We start from the raw sequence: 22,476 nt of genomic DNA, 5'->3' as shown, positions 1-22,476 counted from the left end.
GTTGTTCCTGCAGATTATACACAGTGCGCATCCATGATAGGTTTCTATTAAATGGCCTTAAAATAGGAAGGGTCTAAAATTCTCATCCTTGAATCTCAGGTTAATTATATTCTTACACGTTGCCCATATGGAACAGAAGAAGGGAAGAAAAAATTTGGGATTAAGAGACTGCTAAACAATGGCACCTATACAGCTGCATATCCTCTTCATGATGTAAGTATTTTAGTTTTCTGCTTTCTTGAGCATTTCCCGGTGTTTGCACTCTTTTACGTACTGTGACATTTGCTATTCCAGGAGATGTGAAAATATACTCAAACCTTTCAATTTGTCCCAGTAATTGATTCTGTTTCATAACACACAAGACATATCTGTCAGCCCTACTATTTGGCTTTTATGTGCTGAAATGTTTCTTCCTGTGGGTGAGTTTTTAGAATATGTGTCAGTCACACCATTTCTTTAGAGACTTATTCCATCATATTCCTGTAATGTTGATGACACAGACCATGCAGTAGTACCTTAGATTATAACACGGAATGAATACCTAGAGGAGATGCATACATTCAGCAGTGTGTGTCTACAGGGTGTGTACACACACATACTGTAGTTACACAGTAGTGCACACTACCTGCAGTTAGAGAAAAACTCTTGTGATTGTACCATTTTTGGGCTGAAGTCAGATGAGATGCCTGAACCCTGTAGTTCAGTGTGGAATGGTCACTTGTCCATTTCCCAGGGAGCTTTGGAGAGCAAATACTGTAAATGTGGTAAGGGTAGTAAATACTGTGTTTAGTTTTGCTGTAAGGTCTGTTTTTAATACGACACGTGTAGATTTAGTCCTGAAATTCCATAGAGAAAACAAGAGAGAAATGGGTTACATGTTTTATGTGGGTTTTTTCCCTTTAAATTTCTTTTCCTCGTAACTATTGTGTTTAATTTGTTGTTTAAGTCTTAAATTCTCTCCTTGTTTTTAATGGTTATTTCAGATGTCACAATGCTTTAGTGAACTTAACATGCTTATTTATATCTCTGAATTCTACCATAAGGCATTTTTAAATACTGTATATAGATTTATATTTTTAAATGTTTGAATTTTTTTTTCCTTTGAAAATAGAAATAAATGAGTGAATGGACATTCCTTAGGTTTTCAGGAGGAAAGTTTGGCTGATTAGGATCTAGAATGTTAGTCTAGGCTGGCAAGTACTTTATACTGTAGGGTCTACCAAAACCACAGACAGTAAAAAGCAAAAATCTCTTCTATACAACTACAGCCAACTTTAAATGCTAAGAAATCTTACCAAAAAATTCTAAAACTTGAGAGAAAAACCTCAAAAATCTTTGTCTAAAAATAATTATTTAATCTTTCAGAATATTTTCAAAAGGCAAACTTTAGGTTGCTTAAACTTCTATTGGTTGTTTTCTATTTAGAAACCAATTTTCATGCTTTTCTTTGTGGTTGAGAGACATTAAGAAAAAAGGAAAATCAAGATCACAAACTGCATAATTGACATAGCCAAATATTTCTAGAAGCAGAGTTCTATGGCAAGGAATAAAATTACAGAACCTGTCAGAAACTGTGGTTATTTTACGCTGTTTGATTTCTAGAGAAGTGATGAAGTTCCAAAATTTTCTTAATATTTGGCAGTTAAGATACTGATAATGACAAACACCACAGTCTTAAGAAGGATGCGTCATCATTACTGTTCATCTCTTTCAATGTAGTATTTGAGCCTGTCGATGAGGTGTTTTCCCCTTACTCTGATTTGCTCACAGTGCCAGTACTGGAAAAAGGCAAGCGACCCAAACTGTGACAGTGAGAGGTACACGCTCTACATGGAGTGGGCCCGTTTCTTGCGCTTCTACAAAGAGCAGCCTTTGGACCTTATCAGGTACAGTACAGCCTGGGGGTGGTTATGTTTCCTTGGTTTTCACTGTAATGCAGGGTATATTGATTTGTAACTTCATCCTGCTAGGAAATTTTTACCACTTAAGATCCAATGATATTAAAATGTTATATATTATCTAATTATAAATATTATAAATATTATATATAATGGATATTAACTGGGAACTATGTCCTGGGAGGACATGACACAGCTTTCTACTGAGAACTGGAAAAAGGCTTCATTTCAAATCAAGTCTCTTTCCATCTAGCCAGTCCTCCTGGGGTCAGGTATAGTACAGATAATTCAGCTGTAAAGAAGCACATACATAGAATATCTCAGATTTTTTTAATCACTCTCTGCAAAAAAATTGTTAAAGATTTATTTGAAATGTTGAAATTTCAACACACACTTGAAAAAATACAGATAAAATCAGCTTGGAAGCTTGATTCTTAGTTCTAACCCCACATTTAAACTCACTTAAGATCCCTTTGATTCAGCTGATATGATACAACAGAATGGTGCTTTGTTCACAGGTTACAGTTCCCTGTTTGTAACACAAGTGGTTGTATTTCTGTGGATTACCTATTTGTTTTAACCATGTGGTCAGAACTGTTGTGCTGTTTCATTTGTGTAACTCATTGGAAAAATCAGAAGGTATATCTTCACTTAAGCTATCCTGTAGAAAAGAGAAAGAGTGATTTTAAAGTCAGATTTTCTGCTAGGAGGAAAAAAGGGACAAAAGAGGCCATGTGTGTGATCATTCACCTTGTTCATGCAGCTTGAGTAACTTCTCATGGCCAGCTTCAGACCTCCTTTTCCACAGTACTTCAATGCATTTACTCTTCTGTTAAAAGAGATTTTTGCCATGTATTTCACTTTTACTCTGGCCAGTTTGCTCTACTGCAGTTTTAAATTTAGCTTGGTGTTCCTGTTAATTGCTCTTTTTTTTTTTTGTATTCAGAAAGTACTATGGTGAGAAGATTGGAATCTATTTTGCCTGGCTAGGATTTTACACAGAGATGTTATTCCTTGCAGCAGTTGTTGGCTTAATCTGTTTTCTTTATGGCTTGTTTACAATGGATGAAAATATGAGCAGGTGAGTATAATGTTGAAAATCTCCTGGGCAAAAGCTAAGCAATGTGAAAATTTTATTCTTGCCAAAAAAAATTTTGTTGTTGTTACTCAGTAGGTAACAAGCTTTTAAAGCTTGTCAGAGAGACTAATTTGTTCTTCAGCCGTCTGTTGACTGAAAAGGTGGTGGACCACTCATGCAGAACTTGTAACTATCAGTTAGTAAGACTCAACCTGTAGGTGAAAAGCAATATTTTGTTGGGCATAGCTTTCTGTGTTGGAGAACCTGCAATATGTAAAGACCTAGGAGTACCCCTTAGATCTCTCAAAATTGTTTAAGTGTTTATTGTTGGCTTAAGCTTGTCTATTTAATCTATCTTGCAGAGCAGTCTGACCTTTTTGCGTAGGTCATCATTTGTACTAACCAGAAGCATGAGTAAAACAGATCAGCATGGTTCTCTCATCAAAGAGGGATCCAGTATCTTAGAAGCCATAGTTTGGGTGGTTATTTTTAAATAAGCATAGTATTTGTTTTATCAGAAGTCCAAAGATTTATTGTATTCAGGGATTGGGGGTGGAGAGAGGAAAAGAGGGTTGACTTCACTGCTTGCTGTTTTCTATAATAAGGCTTCCCTAAAATTTTGAGGTTTAACCATAAAAGATGAGTAACAGGTTAAAAGTCTCATCTGTTCTGTTGAACAATATAATTTTGAGACTTACATTTTAGCTAGGTTAAGAATTCATCTGGGAATACTGCTATACATATTGAGATTTCTCTGGATACTAAAGGACTATCATAGGATTGTAAACTTCACCCACTGTCATTAAATTGAAGTAGCAAATTTTACTGCAGATATCAAAGCTGAAGTGGTATCTCTGCTTTTAGAAAAGGTGTTTTGATGTCATTGCTAACCTGATGGGAAATAACATGGTTTATATCTTGCCTGAAAGCAGTGCATGTGTAGTACAGCTCCTGAGAGACTCCTGATTCATTGCTGATAGAGCCAAAAAGCCCATATCGAGGGAATTGTTAATTCTACTCCTTGTAGCAGCTGCTTCATTCGTGGCTTGCCCTGACCAGCCACTGCTTAACACCAGTGAATGTGACAAGATGCAGCATCTTTGGTGTGAAGCTGCAAATGTTGAGCTTTGTACAAATGAAGCTCCTATTTATTTTTTAAATAAATTTCATGTAACAGCTTTTAAGATGCTGTGGAAACAGATACTTTACGATGTTTTCCTCCCTAGCAAAGAAATCTGTGACCCTGCAATTGGAGGAGAGATCATCATGTGCCCGCTTTGTGACCGAGAGTGTGAATACTGGAGACTAAACACCACCTGTGAGTCCTCGCAGGTCTGTATCTGGTTCTGCAGCCACTTGCCATTTTTGTTCGTCCTGAAAACTGTCTGGGTACTGACCTGTTCCTGGGTATTCTGTTGCAGTATTCCCATTTGTTTGACAACGTGGCAACTCTTTTTTTTGCCATTTTCATGGGCATATGGGGTGAGTACATTTGGTAAGTTTTATGTCAAGCAATAAGGAGATCTTGGCCAAGCTGCTGAGGGACACTGGATGAAGTGGGAAGAAGGGGAATAAAGGCTTCACCATAGTATCTTGCCTCAGGTGCAAAAGTGATGAAAGAGTGAAAATAATTCACAGTTACAGAGGAATTAAGACTTAAAAAAACCCAAAGAAAATCTAGCATGCATCTAGGATACTGTAAGAATATCATAAGTATTGTGTACTTTCAACTGCTAACATTTGATTCTTTCCTTAGTAACCAGAGCAGCCTATATAAGAGTCCTCTCTGCTAAGTCCTGCACATCATCAGTGTCCCTGTGAGGGAGTGGGGAGCTTTGTGTCCTGTCACTGGGTGGTGGTCCATCACTGCCACTCTATTAGCTGTACTTTTGGGATGAGAAAATTCATTGGGTTTTACTCCAGTGAACTTCATGCATTGTAGTATGTTCTGATGATGTAGAAATTGGTGGATTTCTGGCCTCTATAATCATAGTTTCACACCAATGATACTTCTTCAGACTTTTACGTTCATATTGTGTAGAATACATGTTCTTTTCTTCAACTCTTTGAAGGTTGCATTCAGCATAGCATAGTTATTGTTTCTAATTTCTTTAAATACATTTCTCTTGTTTCATACTGTTTGTATGAAATATCGTAATTAAATCTTCAACTTGTATATAGATATTTCATTAACTCACAAAGATTCTTGTGTGCTAATAGAAAACCTGTGTATTTGTTACCAAATAAGATTTTTGTTGTATGGCTGTTTTACTAAACTTTTCCTGGTTTCTAAGAACTAGCATTTGCATGACATGGATTAGTCATTCAGGAAGTACCAGCCAGAGAGTTTAGAACTGCAGAAGATAAGCTTTCCTGTGTTTGTCTACATCATAAAATGTCTCCAGTTCCAATAAGAACAATCAGATTACAAAATGTTTATATTTTAAAGTAGTTTATAAAGGGCTCTTAAAATGTTATATAGTATTATAAATTTTATAGTTGTTTATATATGAAATCAGTTCCCTCTAGCATCTTAAAAATTTCTTAAGCCAGCCCAACTCTTGATTATATGAAAATCATCAGACATTCACTGTCTTTAAAATGAGCATGATATCAAATAAACATCAAAAAGCAACAGAAATCTTTGAGCATACTACTTGAAATCTGTTCTGCTTATTTGTTGTAATAGTTATTTATGTGCTATAGATTTATACACAGCAATTAGTTGAATTATCAGGTTCTTTTCCTAATTCATGTTACTTTTTGCATATGCAGAGTAGTTAAGCTGTAATTAAACATGGTCATCATAACCATGGAAATACCTATATCTTGTCTTGGCATCTTCCTTGTCATCCACTTCTGGAATTCAATTAGCTAATAAATCACTGGATCCATATTGTGGTCTTATCTGTGAGCTATAGTAGGTAGTCAGTAAAAATAGTTGAGTCACACTGTAAGGATAAATAATAAACCACCGAAAAGAAGCCAGTGCAGATGTTTAACTTGGTTCATGAACTTGTTCACATCTTCCTTGACACTATTTTAACATTTTCAAATTGTAGTTACACTTTTCTTGGAGTTTTGGAAGAGGCGGCAAGCTAGACTGAAATATGAATGGGATTTGGTTGATTTTGAAGAGGAACAGCAACAGCTCCAGCTGAGGCCTGAATACGAGGCAAAATGTACCCAAAAGAAGAAGAATCCCGTAACTCAGGTAATGAACATGCTGAGTTGACACGTGTGCAAATTCAGTTGTATGCTGAAAGTTTCGTAACATGGAAATCGACACATTAAATCAGGAAAACAAAGGCAAAGTTTATGGTTTTGACACCATATTTACAGCATCTTTCACATTTCAGGGTAGCAGTCTCTGAAACCTTCATGCCTTTAAAACCACTCTTTCTTATCCCTACACAACATATGAAGAAGCAGTCACCATGATCTAAAGTAATAAGTTGGTCTAGCTGTGGTTTTGCTTCTGATACACAACCACTTTGTTTGGGGAACACCAGAGAGATGAAGGTTGCTGAAGTCCTTTCTCTGAAATCTAATTGGGATATAATTAGTGACCCAATTTAACTCTGTTAAACACTCTATATAAATATTAGATGTTAATTGTTTTCATTTTAAGTTTATTTTAGGTAAGAGTTATTTCACAAATTTAGGGATCAGCTGGTTGCATTCCAACACAACATCTACCACACCCGTTTAATGTATTTTTAAATCATCTTTTCCCTTTCATAGAATTGCATATAAATAGCTTATTGTCACTAATCCTAAGTATACTTAGATAGCACAGTCTTCAGTAAAGAAATAGAAGCTTAGCCAGAATGTGGGAAGAGTCTTTGTTCTATAAACAGTAGCCCTGTCTTTCAGGGCTTGCCTCCTTAATCATAGGAAATACATATACTAATCTTATTTCTCATGAGAGAGGGTTTTCCCCCTTCTACACACGCAGCATTAATTCTGCTGTTGTAACTAGCTCTGAGTACATTGCACAGAGCTCTTCAATAACAGTGCACTATGTGTAAGAGTGTAGCTCTACTGAAGTATTAATTTCTGCACGTCCAGGAAAACAGGTTCAGGTAAATCAATTTTCATTAGTTAGCTCTACTAATTGAAAACACATGCCTGCCAGTTATGTGTTATTTGCTGGTTTGCATCCCTGTGTATGCTCTGGCTCAAAACCCTCCTCTTCTGTGGCTGTACAGGGCCCAAGCCCTGCCAGACTGCTGTGGTTGTGCTGCAGCTGAGGGAAAGAGCAGGGAGGTGCTGGCCCTCTTTCCAGCAGGCAAGTGTTGGCCCCTGTGTGCTCTGCAAGAGACAGTGATCATGTTAGGACAGGGTGGTAATGGGCTGACTGGTTGGCTGTGGTTGTGTACAGCATGGACCAAAACCTGTAGCCAGGTGAGATGAGTCAGCTGTACCAGAGTGCAGCCAAAGGCTTGGGTGTGCTTGTATAGCTGTCCTGAGGGAGAAGACTCTAAATTAATCCGGATCCCTTAGGTGAGATAGGGTTTTTTGAACTTTATTTAGGAAATAGAAAAGGACTGTAATACACTTCTCCTATCTCAGTGCGAGATAACTGCACTCCTCTGTATTTTCTTAGTATGCATCAACAATTGCCATAAAAATTCAACGACTATACAAGCCTTTGTTTTGTGACACTTCAATTTACTGTCTCAGTGGTTTTTCAGAAACTTTTTTGCAGTAGGGTTTATCAGTGATCCTTATCAGTACCCAATTATAGGCTAACCTGTAGAGGTAATAGTAGTGTAATTTCTCCTATTAGAGCACGTGCTATACTGGACATGTGAAAGGACAGTGCTTTCAAATAAGTTAATTCTGCAGTAACCAATAAGGTTATGTGGGTACAGGACAATGACTTTCTTGTGTCCCACAGCTGGTTTTGCTTCACTTAGAAAATTATTTTGTCATTATTCATGACTCAAAATTCTAAGTGCACTGAAACTGAAATTGCCATCTTGAGGCTATCATTAATTTATTTATTCATGGTGCCAAACTATCTAACTAGATCATAGCTAGAATCTGGGTTTTCTGATCACAGTAGAATTCTAATTTACATAAATAATGAAGCATTCAATTCAAACTTAGGCTCTGTCATTGCACCTTACTGCCTGCATTACATTTGGGGTTGCACCCATCTGTAGTACTCTGCGACTTTGTTCAAGAGGAGGGTAAGCATTCTACAGTGCCTTGTCCCAAAGATTTATCAAATTCAGGTTATTTTTCACTGCATCTTCTACCACTGGCATTAGTTCGTAAATAGAAGATTCTGTCATAAAACATGCACTCTTGATATTTTAGGAACTAGAATTGGTTGCAAAAACTTTACATGAGCATTGAAAATTGTTCATGTGTTGTCTGGGGATATTGGCATGGCTAAGACCCAGTTGCCTGGTGCTGCAGCAAACTTGGCAGCTACATTAATAGCCATTTCTTCAACTAAAAAAACAAATAAAATTGAAGGAGTGGAGAAAAGCACACTCCGACTGGCACATCCAAATGACAAATTTTAAGGAATCTCAGCAGGAAGAATTTATAAAACTTGAGTCCAGTTGTGGACTCAGAGCTGTTTGACAGCTAAGCTAGCATTCCAGTAATAGTTGTGGTCTGCTCATCTCAGGAAGTTGGTCTTTTTCCTTTCGCTACTGATTGATTTTGCAAAAGTTTAACCATTCTTTCCAGGTACTGTCTTTACTTGTAGCAGTTTTATGGCCACTTCTGTCCTGATCTTTCTGCCCCCCCCACCCCCCACCCTTGCCCCCAGCACACTCAAAATTGTGTCCTGTCTGCCATTTTAGAGGGACAGGGTTCTGGATGGTTTCCCTTGAATGTGAGCACTTTTCATACAGCTGGTGAGAGCTCTGTGTGCTGCTCGATGCTGGAGTAAAATGTGGGAATAAGATGAACTGTGCTGTACTTGACTGTTTCAGGAGATGGAGCCTTATTTGCCTTTAACTAGCCAGGCTATGAGATTCTGCATCTCAGGAGCTACAGTGTTGTTCTGGGTGAGCATCTTTTTTAATCATCGTTTTACCATATGTCAGAGATGTTGATTATTACTAATCATCCCATTGACACAAATTGTGATGTTAACACATGTTTTTATTATTGTCCTGCAGATTTCATGCTGTCAGTTAAAGTGCACTTAAATTCTGATAATTTTTTTTTTAAAAAAAGACACGGGAAATTTGTCACTAATTAGTAATTTGATTAGACATTTTAACATGGGGATAACTTTCTCTGTGACTTATTTGAGGTTAAGGGACACACCGAAAAAATTGTAGTAAAGGCAAACAAAGAAAAGAATTCACAATAATGAATGCAGAGTGAGTTTCAGAGTGGACAGTTTAATCTAGCGTGTCCTTTCCATCTCCTGTCTATATTCTTCTGTACTTTCTCAGATATTGGCATTATATTGTCTGCTTTTCTTATGCCAACAAAATAATTTTGTTGGTTTTAATGTATGTAATATAACAAACTGTTTTGCCTGTGTGATTTGCATTTCCGTGCTGCTGAACTCATATCCACAAAGAATAAAATTTTAAAAATATAAAGCATGATGGTTTACATCTTGTTTTTAAAGCTGCATGCATATAGCTATAGAATATAGCTATACCAAGCTGAAGTGTCTTTCAAATCTCCCTCATTTCCTCAGGTGTCCCTGATCATAGCCAGCATGATAGCTGTGATAGTGTATCGCCTTGCAGTGTACGCTGCCTTCGCCAGCCTCATGGAGAACACTCAGACGCTGCAGCCCATCAGCGGGTTACTGACCCCTCAGCTGGCAACTTCAGTCACAGCCTCCTGCCTCAATTTTATCATCATCATGATACTGAATTTCTTCTATGAGAGAATAGCCATCTGGATTACTGATATGGGTAAGCAGAGGTACTTACTTGTAGGCAAAACTTTGAAGGAATCATTGAAGGTTCCATTGAACACCATCAAGGTGTCCTGTGCTGTTGTTCTCAACTCAGGCACATGGCAGCTCTGTACCATGCAGTGGCTTGCAGCAATGACTCAGGTGTATCCATGGCCATACAACCTTTTCCTTGCATTTCAGTAGTTCTCATAACCTTGTTTCTCTTCATATAATGCTTACTTATACTAAAACTAGTCTACAGAGACAATCACAGACCTGAACATAGTTAAAAATCACCTTGTGTTGTATTAGAGTCACCAAAGCAAGATCAGCCTGTCTTGAACTAGCAGTATTTCAGTTAGAAATCCTGTAAATATATTTTAAAAAATAAATCACAGCCATCTTTACAAGAAAAAAAGACTAAATAATCATAACTCTTAGTCTGTGGGAAAATATGCGATGGGATAGTACATTTTCCATTTTTTTCTGAGCATTGATTCCCTTAGCTCTGGCTTTACAGATTTGGAGTTACACAGATGGAAGGCAGAGGTTGAGCAGGATGAGAAGCTGTGCCCAGGATGTGTTATTGTGGCAGTAGCCATTGATAGCAGTAACCTCGCTGCAGAGCTGGAGGCCCAGAAAGAGTGACTGCTTTTGTCATATATTTTGTGTTTGACTTTTGCTTGCATGCTGGAAATATCCTTCCTGAGAGCCCTTCTTACATATGGGGGGTTTTTTTATTTCATTTATTTGTCCTTAATGATTTAGAGATAGAAGTCCCTGCAGGTGTTTCATAGCAAAATAATTGCAGAATATATTCGGTTTGGGGAGGGGAGCTGAAAATATTAGGTACTTGCAGTTTGTGCAGTTGTCATAAAAACAGTTGATTTTTTTTGTGAGATCTTGCAAGTCAAGTCAAGAATTGAAGGTGTTTCTTGCAGAAACTTAAAGGGATGTTGCATTTGGTTTATTTTGATTTGTCATAGGCCATCTCTTGTCTCTGAGATCTGTATTCCTTATCTCTCTTGGCCAAATCAGAAACAGGACAAGTAATGACTAAAATTGCCCCTAACAAACACAGAAACAAGCAGAAAATCGTAATTTTTTTCATCTTGCTTTCTTGAGGATCAAGAATTATGAGTGTGAAGGCTCAGCAGTGTAATTTGGCGAGTTTGCAAGTGTGGACGATTGATTTCTCAAGTGTCAGCACCACCTGGGGTTATGTGTTACAGGGGAACAGAACAGTTCACTGGTGTGGGTGGGACTGCTGCCCTCCTCGGGCAGCCGAGGTGGCTGCGCCTGGCCCGGGCTGTCAGGAGTGTCTGCCAGATTTTATTCACTCTTGAACACCTTGAAATGCTTCGGCCAGAGTTTGGTGTTGAGACAAGCAGGTATAACCTGCCTCTGGTGCTCTGAACTTTGTGTGCCTCACATCAGTATTTTAACAGCTCACTGAAAATAAAAGTATTTTAGGGAGCTGCAGGCTAGGCAGACTGCCTCACCTGAGTGCTCTGTCCTACACTCCAATATCAGGTTCCCAGTAAATACCTCATGTTCTTCTGGCATGCAAACTTACACCAAGCTTGGAAAACATCAGTTTACTCGGTTATATAAAGCAACTTTACAATAAGGCAGGTGAGTTCAACACATCTGCCAGGTCCTGAGCAATTCAGAGGGACTTGAATGTTTGTAGTGTATTTCCTTATGCTACTTCCCTTGAATTGGTTGTGTGTTATCATTTGACAGGACATTTGACAATAATATGTTTAGGGCTTCCTGCTCCCTTTAAAAATATAAATGTGATAGACAATGAGCAGCAAAAGGCGGCAAAATCCTAAGCAAAAGTTTGGTGATGTTTGGTACCTCCAAGATGCCTGTACTCTCCCCTATTTTTCTGCCCATTATGAGCCTTGTCTTTCAGAGGCACATGGGCCATCCAGTTTCTGCTGATTTTTACGGTATAAACATACAGCATGTTGGGGAAAAAAATACTGTAACATACTTCTCTACCACAAAGAAAAAAAATGATCATGTGTGTTGCTTACAGTGAAATCTTCATACTACAGGAGATTCTGCTAGTTCGAGATTCATCTTGGATCTCTTAAAGTAGTGTAACTTTTGGGGATGGACAAATGCTAATGGACAGTACAAAGAAGGGGAAATTAAATTTTATAAAAGTTTTAAATATGAATTTCCTTTGCCTGCCTGCATCAAATGTTGCATTGTAAAATAAGGGTAGGGTGTCTGAAAGCAGGAACTCCATCTGCTGAAATGTTTGTAGGTGTTCTTCTTTTCCTTTTTTTTTCCGTTAAGGTCACTGTACATGATGAGTATTTGTGAATCTGTATCCTTTTGAAAGGAATAAAGGAACATAAAATTACTGTTTTCTGGTTTCACAGAGATCCCCAGAACTCATATGGAGTATGAGAACAGGCTCACTATGAAAATGTTTTTGTTCCAGTTTGTCAACTACTATTCATCCTGCTTCTATGTGGCCTTCTTCAAAGGGAAGTTTGTTGGTTACCCAGGTGCCTACACATACATGTTTAATCGCTGGCGAAATGAAGAGGTAAGATTTTCTTAATTAAGGTGGATTGTTCCCTTCAACCTGCAGAGTCGTAAATTTCCAACTGCAGGGTTGGTCTGAACTGAGCTGGACCTCAGCTGGCTATCCTGAAGCTGATGCTGAGGCTTCCAGTGACTCTTCCTGCTGTTGCTAGACAGGGAAACACCAGCAGTGAAAACCTGTCAGTCACAAGAGTGAAAAATCCTAAAGGTTTTCTTGGTCCCAGTTCTCCTGAAATACTAGTGGGTCTCACCATAGGTCTGAAAAAAAAGTCTGGTACTGAGAGCTCACTGAGTGCAGAAGATTCACCTTTTTGGGGCTGAGGGGTGTGTGCTGCACGCAGGTCCTGCTGAAGCATCCCTGAATTACTCTGTCTTCAAATGGTTATGTTGTGGTGTGTGTTTCTTCTCACACTTTAAACACTGAAAGCCCTTCTCTAACAGCCTTCCTGAGAGGGTAGCTTAGCTGGCAGTCCATGTGGAAATTAAGTACTGTCCTTCCAAGTTTTAAGATCTCCTTTCTTGCATTTATACAGTAGTAGAATATAGTTTATCTGGGTGATACCCATTATTCATGTCCATTAACACACAGTTTGTTTCCACCAGTGCGATCCTGCGGGCTGTTTGATAGAACTGACGACACAGCTCACCATAGTCATGGCTGGCAAACAGATCTGGGGAAATATCCAAGAGGCTATTGTTCCGTAAGTTCCCTCTGACACTGAGATGCTCATCTTATAGCCAGAGGAAATTCCTGGCAGGAGTGATTGCCATATGAGGAAGATAAGAAGAACTCGGGAAATTAAGCACAAATTCTGACATGTAGACTCATTTCATAGAGGCTTTCAGCCTCTTTTGTGGAAACCATGCTTATAAAAGCATGTTGTATTAAGGAGCTTGCTCAGAGAAGGGGAGGCTTTACAGAATACCTGAGGGGGAAGGGACCTACAAGGATCGAGTCCAGCTCTTAAGTGAATGGTCCATGCAGGAACTGAACCCATAAGCTTGGTGTTATTAGCACCACGCTCTAAAGTGCACCAATCTGATCTTCTTCTCTCATTGTTAACTTTTTCTGCATATTCAGCTGGATTTGTAACTGGTGGGGTCGTCGGAAAGCCAGAAATAATCCCGAAAATTTATACAGTCGCTGGGAGCAAGACCATGATCTGCAGACATTTGGAGCCTTAGGCCTGTTCTATGAATATTTAGAAATGGGTAAGTTTAAAATTACACATTTGGAATTGAGGACAGGACACCTTGTACTGACACTTTCAAAAGAACATTTTCTCGATTAATTGTTGTGGGTTGATGCCACCACTTTCATCTGCATAACAGTGGATGATTAACTGCTGGAAAGCATTAAATAGGTCAGCCCATTTAAAAAAAAAAAAAGCTGTCTTTGCATCTTTAGCTGCTGGGAATTTCACAGAAACACTGCAAAGACTTTTTGTTTTCCTCATTTGAATGAGGAACATTATTCTCAGTGCAGCCAGCTGCCTTAGTGTCTGTTCTTTTCTTGTTCCAAAGCATATTCTTAGCTGATGCCAGTGGAAATTCTAAGTATGGGAAGAGTGCCAAATATGCTGTAAGGATGGGTACTGCAGACATGAGGTCTACGAACTGGCTAGAGGAGAATCCCTTCAGCTTTAGTCTTGCACTGATCAGTGCTTCTGTTCAGTCTGTTAGACCAGCAGAGGGAGTGTGGGCAAGGGAAAATACAGGTTTTGAAAGGTAACATGAGCATGTCAGCATATAACAGTAGTTTACAAAACCTGTGGAACTGAAACTAGAACTGAAGCTAAGCTAAATCTAAAGGAGACTTTAAAGAAGTTCGTATTTGGCTATTACAAGGATACATTTTGTTGAAAAATGAACGTTTGTATTGTTTTATTTCTGCAGAAATAGTTTTAAGTGTTCTAGAGATGCATAGAGTTATTATCACTGTAATTTGATACGGGGCTGTGATCTTGTGAAATTAACACACTCAGAGCAATCACTGGTGCCAGCCATGTCCTTGCTCTTCCAGAATCAGAACTGAACCACTATGCTCCAACATTGTCCCAGGGCTGCTAAGCTAGTAGGAATTTTGTTGCTCGTCTAAGGTGAATAATTTAGCACTGAAATCATGGAAGAGTGAATGACTGGTGTATGGGAATTTATTTTTATGCACTACCTAAACCAGATGAAACATTCTGTTTCCTTTATTTGAAATACAGTGGCAGTATTGGCTGTGCACCAAGAATTACCACATTCTGTACTGAGATACTCAATTTTGGTAACAACTGAAAGGATCATTGTATATCTTATTTGCAATTCTTAAACTAATGTCAAGACTCCCCAGTGGAACTGTTGCATATAGAATTGGTATGAATGTTTTGATTAAATCAGTAACAATAGGTGGAGGTAAGGTTGTGAGGTGTGTTATCTGTACAAACTAACTGCAAGAGAATAAAACTGGCCTAAAAGTGAAAAATTTGATGGATGAATACCTCCCAATTCCCCTGCAGTTACACACCAGTCATATGAGAACTGCAGCACCCTGAAAGGATTGGTATCCAGCACTGCTGGCATCATTTCAGAGAACGTGAATGCCCATTCCTATGGGTGCTGCTGAATGGCAGCCTGAAACGACAGGAGAAGTCTTGGGGCTGGGGCTGATTGTCACTTAGCTCAGGCTTGAGTAGCATGGCAGAAGTTTGCCATTTGTCTGCTAGTGGTAGACCCCTGTGATTCTGAGGATACTTTTGGAAGAGCAGATTTTGACACTTTTTTTTTCTCCCTTGCAGTCATTCAGTTTGGATTCATTACCCTCTTTGTGGCATCCTTTCCCCTGGCTCCCCTTCTTGCTCTGATGAATAATATCCTGGAGATTCGAGTAGACTCCTGGAAATTAACCACTCAGTACAGAAGACCTGTGGCTGCAAAAGCACATAGCATAGGAGTGTGGCAGGAAATCCTGAACGGGATGGCCATCCTGTCTGTTGTCACTAATGTAAGTATGTTAGCTGTGCTACATCAACACTGATTCTTCCATGTACTCAAAATGTGAAAAAATAAAAACCAGCTGATACTTATTCTCCTTCATCAACACTGTATCTTGTTAACCTACAAAGATACCATCAAACCATTTAAGTGGTTTGGCTTGTCCGTATGTTGGCAGTGTGCAGCTCCCAATCCACATTTTTTTGGCCATAATCTTTCATTCAGTTGTGTGTGTTTTCCAGCCTTTTGGAGTGGCATAAGCCAGTACGAAGCTTAGTCTGATGAAGCACCCTGATTGCCCAGAGGGAACTGTAGGGGACAGGAAAGGTGGATGAATTCTGTGGGTCAGATGCATTTTTGTCCTTGTCACTATGAGGCCTGTTCTGTGGGAACTCTGCTCAGTCAGCTGCTTCTGGATGCCCCTGTGGGAGCAGTGCCTCCAAGTAGTTTTTATAAGCTGGTAACTTATATATATACACTGCTATGCCAGTATTTCATCAGAAGCATATGTAAAGCAGACTACTGAGCAAAAGAGATGCCTCTTTTTAGTGTGTCTTAGGCAACAAACCCACTTGCAGGTACTGCCAACGTAGCACGATACCTCAGCACCTTAAGTATCTCAAGCTTCCAGGCAAAATGTGCGGAGGCTGCACTCAGCGTCTTTTACCAAGGTGAAGTGCCCTAATCATGCTTCTCACCCTTTCTTAATAGATTCTGGGTAATGCCAGAGTCACAGAACCACAACCCCCTTATAAATCTGCTCACGAATTTTGTGTGCCACTTTCTTAATTTCTTATTCCGATTTTTTTTCAGGCCTTTATTGTTGCATTCACATCAGATATGATCCCTCGTTTAGTTTACTACTATGCTTATTCTGAAAATGAAGATTCACCTATGTCTGGATACATAAACAGCAGTTTGTCAGTGTTTCTAATCTCAGATTTTCCTGAGAGAAATGAACCTAAAGAGAATCCAGAAAACTTTGTCATATGCAGGTTGGTGTAATAATAATTATTTTATCACCTGGTTTAGAATACAGCATAAAAAAATCAATGCAGATCTAAGTAGTCCATTAGAAAATAAATTACGTCATTCTCATCATTCTGAAGTGTGCGAGGTAATATTTAGGCTATCAACAAGGTAATGCTTGAGGTGGTAAGAGATCAAGCCAATAACAAAAGCAATCACCACAAAAAAAATCACCCCTAAGAGTCTCGTTGCTAATGTGCATTTTGCTTTTTCTTCATTGGATTTTTTGTTTACTTAATTACACTATTGATTTTTGAGTGAGGAAGGAAATTTATATCCTTGAAGTTGTGAACTTCAGCCTGTATTTTCAAAGATTTTTAGGCTGCATAAGTGGACAAGGAAGCAGAAAAAAGGGGATGTTTAGATTCCAAAGCTGAAAATGAGATATGGTATTTTAAATCAATCCTTATTTTGCTTGATCAGACCAAGAATCAGACCTATCCATTTAAAAAGTAGTCCTTTCTTGCTAGCAGAAGCATTGGAGATTCTAGAATAGTTGGAAAAGAACTTTGCAAAGGGTGAAAGAAGAGTATTGATTTGATGAAAAAAATCTCAAAGCAAACAAAAAAAACCCCAAACCAACCACCCCAGCACCTTCAGAAGCTACATTTATTTGGTGGTGTAGAACATGTACTCAAGTCTGTCCTTTAATGAAATTCTGCATCTGTCCAGTCTGTAATCTGTTCATGTCTGTCGCATTTATTCAATCCGTGCCCATTACCCTGTGATACATCCCATCACTCTGTCCTGTATTATTTGACCATTGCCTGAAAAACAAGTAACCTGTGTACCAAATTTCATGTCTCACATCCTCATCTCTGCTCTGTTGCTGTGTATGTGAGGGTGCTTAAGCAAACACAAAGATAGAAACAAATTGAGAGGCAACCTTTTTCTGCAAAAGGAAACAGACCATTTAAAACAAGAAAAGGTTCCTTAAGTGACAGCTATACTTGCTTGTAAGTGTCACTAAGCTTGCAGTCTGTCCCAGGCTGACTGTGACATTTCACCTTTGCATGTCTGTCATTCCAACAGGTACAGAGACTATCGATATCCTCCAGATCATGAGAGGAAATACTTTCACACTATGCAGTTCTGGCACATTCTTGCTGCAAAACTGGCCTTTATAATTATTATGGAGGTATGTTCCCAACAAAATTTTCTTCTAACACTGGTACCTTGTGATTTTCTAGATTGTTACTAATATTACAGAAAACAGAATTGCTGGGAGTATAAAATAATCTGTTCCCTAGGTAATAACCGAGTACTCATGTCCTAAATGATTACTATTACTGGGCCTTTTAACTTCAGTGAGCTGACCTCAGAGTAGGAACAGTGAAAATGGCTGAGGAGACTGCTAATGTTGATCAAAATAATCAGCAAAATAAAAAAAGTCTTTATGCCAGTGTAAGAGATGAAAGCCACCAGGACTAGCACTTCCACTCGTCTTGCTTTCATTAAAGAGCTGTATGTGAGATGACTGTATTCAAAATCCAGACAGCGTTTTGCAGTGATGTATATTGGTTAAAAACAGCTAAATCAATAGTTTGGATAACTGGCACTTCAGTGTTAAGCCACTGCTTTGCAAGTTATGAAGGGAAAACGGAGTAGCTAAAGTGCTCTTCTCATCACTTTTCCTGCTGTGTTTCATCAGCTCTCAAAAGCTAAGTGTTATCAGCACAGCTGTGTGAACTTTCTAACAAATCACACAGAGGAGTTAAAAAGTGATGGTTAAGATTCAGGCCCTGACACTCTTCTGTTGGGTTTGCTAAATCATTGATGGTTTGGAATTAAAATTTCTCCATAAGACAGTGTGTTTTAATCTTCATGCACGTCTTAAATACACATTAATTTGGTATATATTGTTCCAGGACAGCCAAATGAAATGTATTCTGTTTGTGAACAAAAAGTGACCCATTTGGTGACACATAAAACAAAAGGTGTTTCATTTGGTAATGAGTTGTTAATTTTTTTTCTTTTTAGCATGTTGTATTCATCGTCAAGTTCTTTGTAGCATGGATGATTCCTGATGTTCCTGCAGATGTGAAAGCCAAAATAAAACGTGAAAAGTACTTAACACAAAAAATCCTACATGAGTATGAACTTGAAAAACTGAAGGAGAGACTGTGCCAAGGTGATAAACAAGCCACAGAAAAGGAGTTCATCGCCACGGAAGGGAGAATGGAGCTATCCAGGGCAATGTAGCCAAAACCCAACTGTTGGGGATTTAGCTTGTTTTAGCTTTTCTTATCTGTGGTTTGCTCAGTATGCATCATGTTGAAAGCTGTAGGAGAGTTCAACCCTTCTCTTTCAGTCCAAAGATGATAGACTTTTCTTTAAAAGTTTTACTGAGCTTACAAGTTTTAGGAAATCTACTTAACTGTATGATTTCGGCACTGGTTTTTATTTTCCCATGACTTTGAGTAGTAAATGTAATCTTGTAATTCTAGAATTTGGACTCCAGGTATAAGCGCTGTTAACCACAAAGGGCTCACAGGACACATGATAAGGTCATTTACCACCAAGCCCCCTCTGTGTGGCTAATTGCAAGACTCCAGGCTGTATCTCAGCTGACTGAAAAGGATACCACAGAGGACCACTGCTGTGGAAAATGTTGAAAATTATTATTTTTATTTTGTGGTCACTTAAATAGAACACTCCTGATTGAAGGGTTAAGGTTTGGGGGTTTTTTTTTATATATTCATATAATGTCTTATGAAACATTGATTTGAACTTCTGTACATTTTGTAGAAGTAATTGATCTTTAAAGACATATGGGCTTAATTCCACTTGGAATTATTTATAGGCACAGAATTCAGTTAATTCATACTAGTGCAGGAAAAAAAAGCCATAATTTATTTTCATAAAGATACGGTTTACCGAAGAGTTTTCTCTTTAAATGCAGATATTGTGGAATCACCTAATTGCAGGAGGTTTTGAAAAGATGTATATGATTTGGAGAATAACAGTTACTTAATTTCTCATTCTCAAAAACTACCATTGGAAGATTGTGTTTGACATTGGTTTTGGCCAAAGTTGCTCATTTATTTATTTCTTTGTTTGGATTCTCAGTGAAATGCCAGCAAAGGGCTAAAGCTGTGTGTCTGTCCTCGATGCATGGAGTGTGCCTGTACTCCATGGCAGTGGATTGGGAGCTGGACCACCATATCAGATCTAGCTGAATGGTTTGGTCTTGGATTTTTATCCACAAGATTTTAAGCATGCCGGATAATCTATGTTTATGCTGTTATTGTCCTTATACGTAGTAGCCTGAGGCTTGGGGTTGGGTTGGGTTTTTTTCCCATTTTGAATCTTTGGGAAGGATTTTTTTTTTCTCTTTTGTTAGGTGGCTTTTCTATGAAGTTACTGAGTTTATAAATGTATAATAACTATTTGTGCAAAGTAGCTTCCAGCTGTTTAAGAATGTGCCATCATTTTCTAGTTTGAAGCAGATAGGAATTTTTATGATTTTGCTGTATATTTAAAACATATCAATGCTTCCATGCTTAGTGCCTTGTTTCTTTGCATTTGGAAAAAGGTGTGAAAATGATCTCTGCAGGGCAGTGCCCATTTCCAAAATGTGCTTGCAGGCATCAGGATATAGTGAACGTGCAGACAGAGCTGTTCAGTGTTACCAAACCATGCCTGCCTTGGCACACTTGGATTTCAGTGCCATGTGGACTCTTGGAGAGCAGTTCATGCCTAGACTGCAGATTGTCATAACACCGGATTATTGAGTTCTCTCACGCTGAATACACCAGGTAGACAAAATTAGAATATTTTGCTCTATTTGCACTTTGAAAGTTATACTTCCTCGCGGGTATACGCATAAAAATCGAGATTTGTATTCCATATCAGCTGAATGATGTACTGTTTACTAGTACCACAACTTAGGGTATTTTGTTTTAGCAAACCTTGCCTGTGTCTTGGAGTACTTGGCAAGTAACTTTAATGTTGTAACAGTTTTAAATCAATGTCCTGAGTGGAGCTGTTGTTATTAGCAAAAGGATTAATATTAAGTGCCTACCTCGAGCACACATCACGTGGTTTGGCTGCCAGTCAAGGAGTGGATACTGATGTACATTTCTCGTTACTGTAAGTTATTCACCTTCATTCTCTAAGGTTGCTTGATCAATCAAGCATATTGGCAATTCATGTTCATGATGAACTGATCATCTTCTTGAATATTCAAATATATTTGAGATAATGGATCTGTTGGAAGAATGCATGTGTAAATGAATTAGCTCTGCTGCTTAATGTGTAAGCCAAAGAAGAGTATCAGCCATCAGTCGTAATCACATATCAAACACCACAATTTGCACAATGAAAGCACTGTGCTGCATCTTGCACATAAACTGCTAATTAAACTGCTTTATTTAGATGGCGTGGGTTTGTTACTGTTTGCAATGCAAACAGTTGCTTCAAACAGAAAGGTAATGAGATGCAAAAGGATATTTCTGTGCAAAACGTACAACCTGATTGAAGCAGAAAACAGAATGGAAATTCAGTGTTAGATGTACTATTTTTGCTTATGGAAGATTAGTTTCTTCTAGTAATAGTGTCCTAATATACTACCCTTGAAAAGATATCAGCGAAATAGGTGTGTTGTGAATGAACGATGCTGTTTAAAAGCAAGATGAAGAAAAATAAGGAAATACATTTGTTTGGGGTACAGCATTGATATGCAGAAGCCCTGCATGCAGACCCTAAATTTGAATTGATGTTTTGACTCCTACTTCGTGCTTCTTTCAAACTTATTTTTTAAGATCACTTGCTATTTAATGCAGTACAAATAGATGTTTTGTATATGTTGTACCATACAATAGAAAGTGGAAAAAAACCTGGGATCAGCTTATTTAGAAAGAAATGTGTATGTATCTTAAAAATATGTCATTACACTTCATAGCATTACTTCTTCATATACAGAAACTGTTGAAAAGAGAATCTGTTGTCATACTAAAAGCTAATATCACATAAAAAAATTAGTCTTAACACCTTTTTACATCATAGTTTGCCTTTACTTGCCATTAAGCAAGTATTTTGACTAAAGGTGTCAGTATGGTTGGGTTTATAATGGTTCACATAAGTTTCCTAAAGTGTTCTTGAAAACTGACAAAAGTAAGGAAGGCCTGGTCAGTTTGGAGATGTGCTGATTCTTACTGTTGGAATATTTCATTTTGATGTGATTCAGTATCTAAAAATGCCCTTTAACCAAAGTGAATGAAGTTCTGTGTTGCAATTACTGTAATTTAAACAACAATAGATTGCCTCATTAGAATTAGTGACACAAAACAAAATTGACATTTCAGGTGTAATACAATCAGGGATTTTTTTTTTTTTTTGCAATTAAAATTTAGGTTTTATACCTTGGGAAGATTTAGTGTGGTATGTTCTAAGCAAAGGACTGCAAAAGAAGAATGCTACTATGAGACACTATACTGTTTTTTCTAGAAAGTTTTCTTACTATGCTTTTACTTTTTTATGTAATGCTGTCTGTTTGAGGCAACAGAATGGAGTGAAAATAGATGGGAGTTTCTGGCTATTCCACTTGTTTGACTTGTACTGTCGTGTAACCGAGTGGCATTTTTGTTCGCTGAGTATGTTGCTGATACATATGATGCACTAATGTCAGAATAAATTTTTTAAACATTCTGCTAACATTTAATATGCACATTTAATAAGACCTAAATCTAGCAAATAAAGCTGCGTTCATTTTTAATGTGCTGTCAACTTGTGTGTGAAAATTCCAAGAATTGAGAGAGGAGCTGAAGTACTAAGAGTCAATGCCTGGAGAGCCTCCTGGAGAAAAGTATTCATACAGATTTCTGCAACTCATGTGTGTAATGTTCATACAGATCCATTTTCAGCCAGGCTGCTTTTCCCTGCGTTGTCTGGATACAGTTTTTATTCCTGCAATGCCAGGACCTGAGGTGACTTCTCAAGTTCTCAGTCGCACATGTAGTTTCCACGCACAGCACAAGTGGTTCACGTACGTGCACTTTAAATAGCTTTGAGTACATATACTGGAAAAGATCGCA

At 38.2% G+C, this 22,476-nt stretch overlaps 1 protein-coding gene across 10 annotated transcripts in view; it reads left to right on the top strand.

Annotated features, from left to right (window-relative positions):
- ANO5 (anoctamin 5) overlaps positions 1-22,157 on the top strand; it is a 55,668-nt gene extending 33,511 nt beyond the window's left edge. For all 10 annotated transcript variants that reach the window (XM_042021285.1, XM_042021276.1, XM_042021267.1 and 7 more), the window contains 15 exons: positions 100-213; positions 1,771-1,886; positions 2,845-2,979; positions 4,203-4,308; positions 4,398-4,458; positions 6,039-6,190; positions 8,934-9,008; positions 9,659-9,881; positions 12,265-12,434; positions 13,037-13,134; positions 13,515-13,645; positions 15,217-15,422; positions 16,226-16,407; positions 17,474-17,579; positions 18,422-22,157. In XM_042021285.1, coding sequence (XP_041877219.1) covers positions 100-213; positions 1,771-1,886; positions 2,845-2,979; positions 4,203-4,308; positions 4,398-4,458; positions 6,039-6,190; positions 8,934-9,008; positions 9,659-9,881; positions 12,265-12,434; positions 13,037-13,134; positions 13,515-13,645; positions 15,217-15,422; positions 16,226-16,407; positions 17,474-17,579; positions 18,422-18,643 — 2,097 coding nt within the window. In that variant the 3' untranslated portion in view covers positions 18,644-22,157. The remainder of the gene's footprint in view (positions 1-99; positions 214-1,770; positions 1,887-2,844; positions 2,980-4,202; positions 4,309-4,397; positions 4,459-6,038; positions 6,191-8,933; positions 9,009-9,658; positions 9,882-12,264; positions 12,435-13,036; positions 13,135-13,514; positions 13,646-15,216; positions 15,423-16,225; positions 16,408-17,473; positions 17,580-18,421) is intronic.
- The last annotated feature ends 319 nt before the right edge of the window (positions 22,158-22,476 follow it).

This window comes from Corvus kubaryi, unplaced genomic scaffold, assembly GCF_017639235.1.
Source record: "Corvus kubaryi isolate FWS band 111438036 unplaced genomic scaffold, C.kubaryi_AGA036_p1.0 125, whole genome shotgun sequence".
Taxonomy (NCBI): domain Eukaryota; kingdom Metazoa; phylum Chordata; class Aves; order Passeriformes; family Corvidae; genus Corvus; species Corvus kubaryi.
This window is presented reverse-complemented; position numbering and strand designations above follow the sequence as displayed.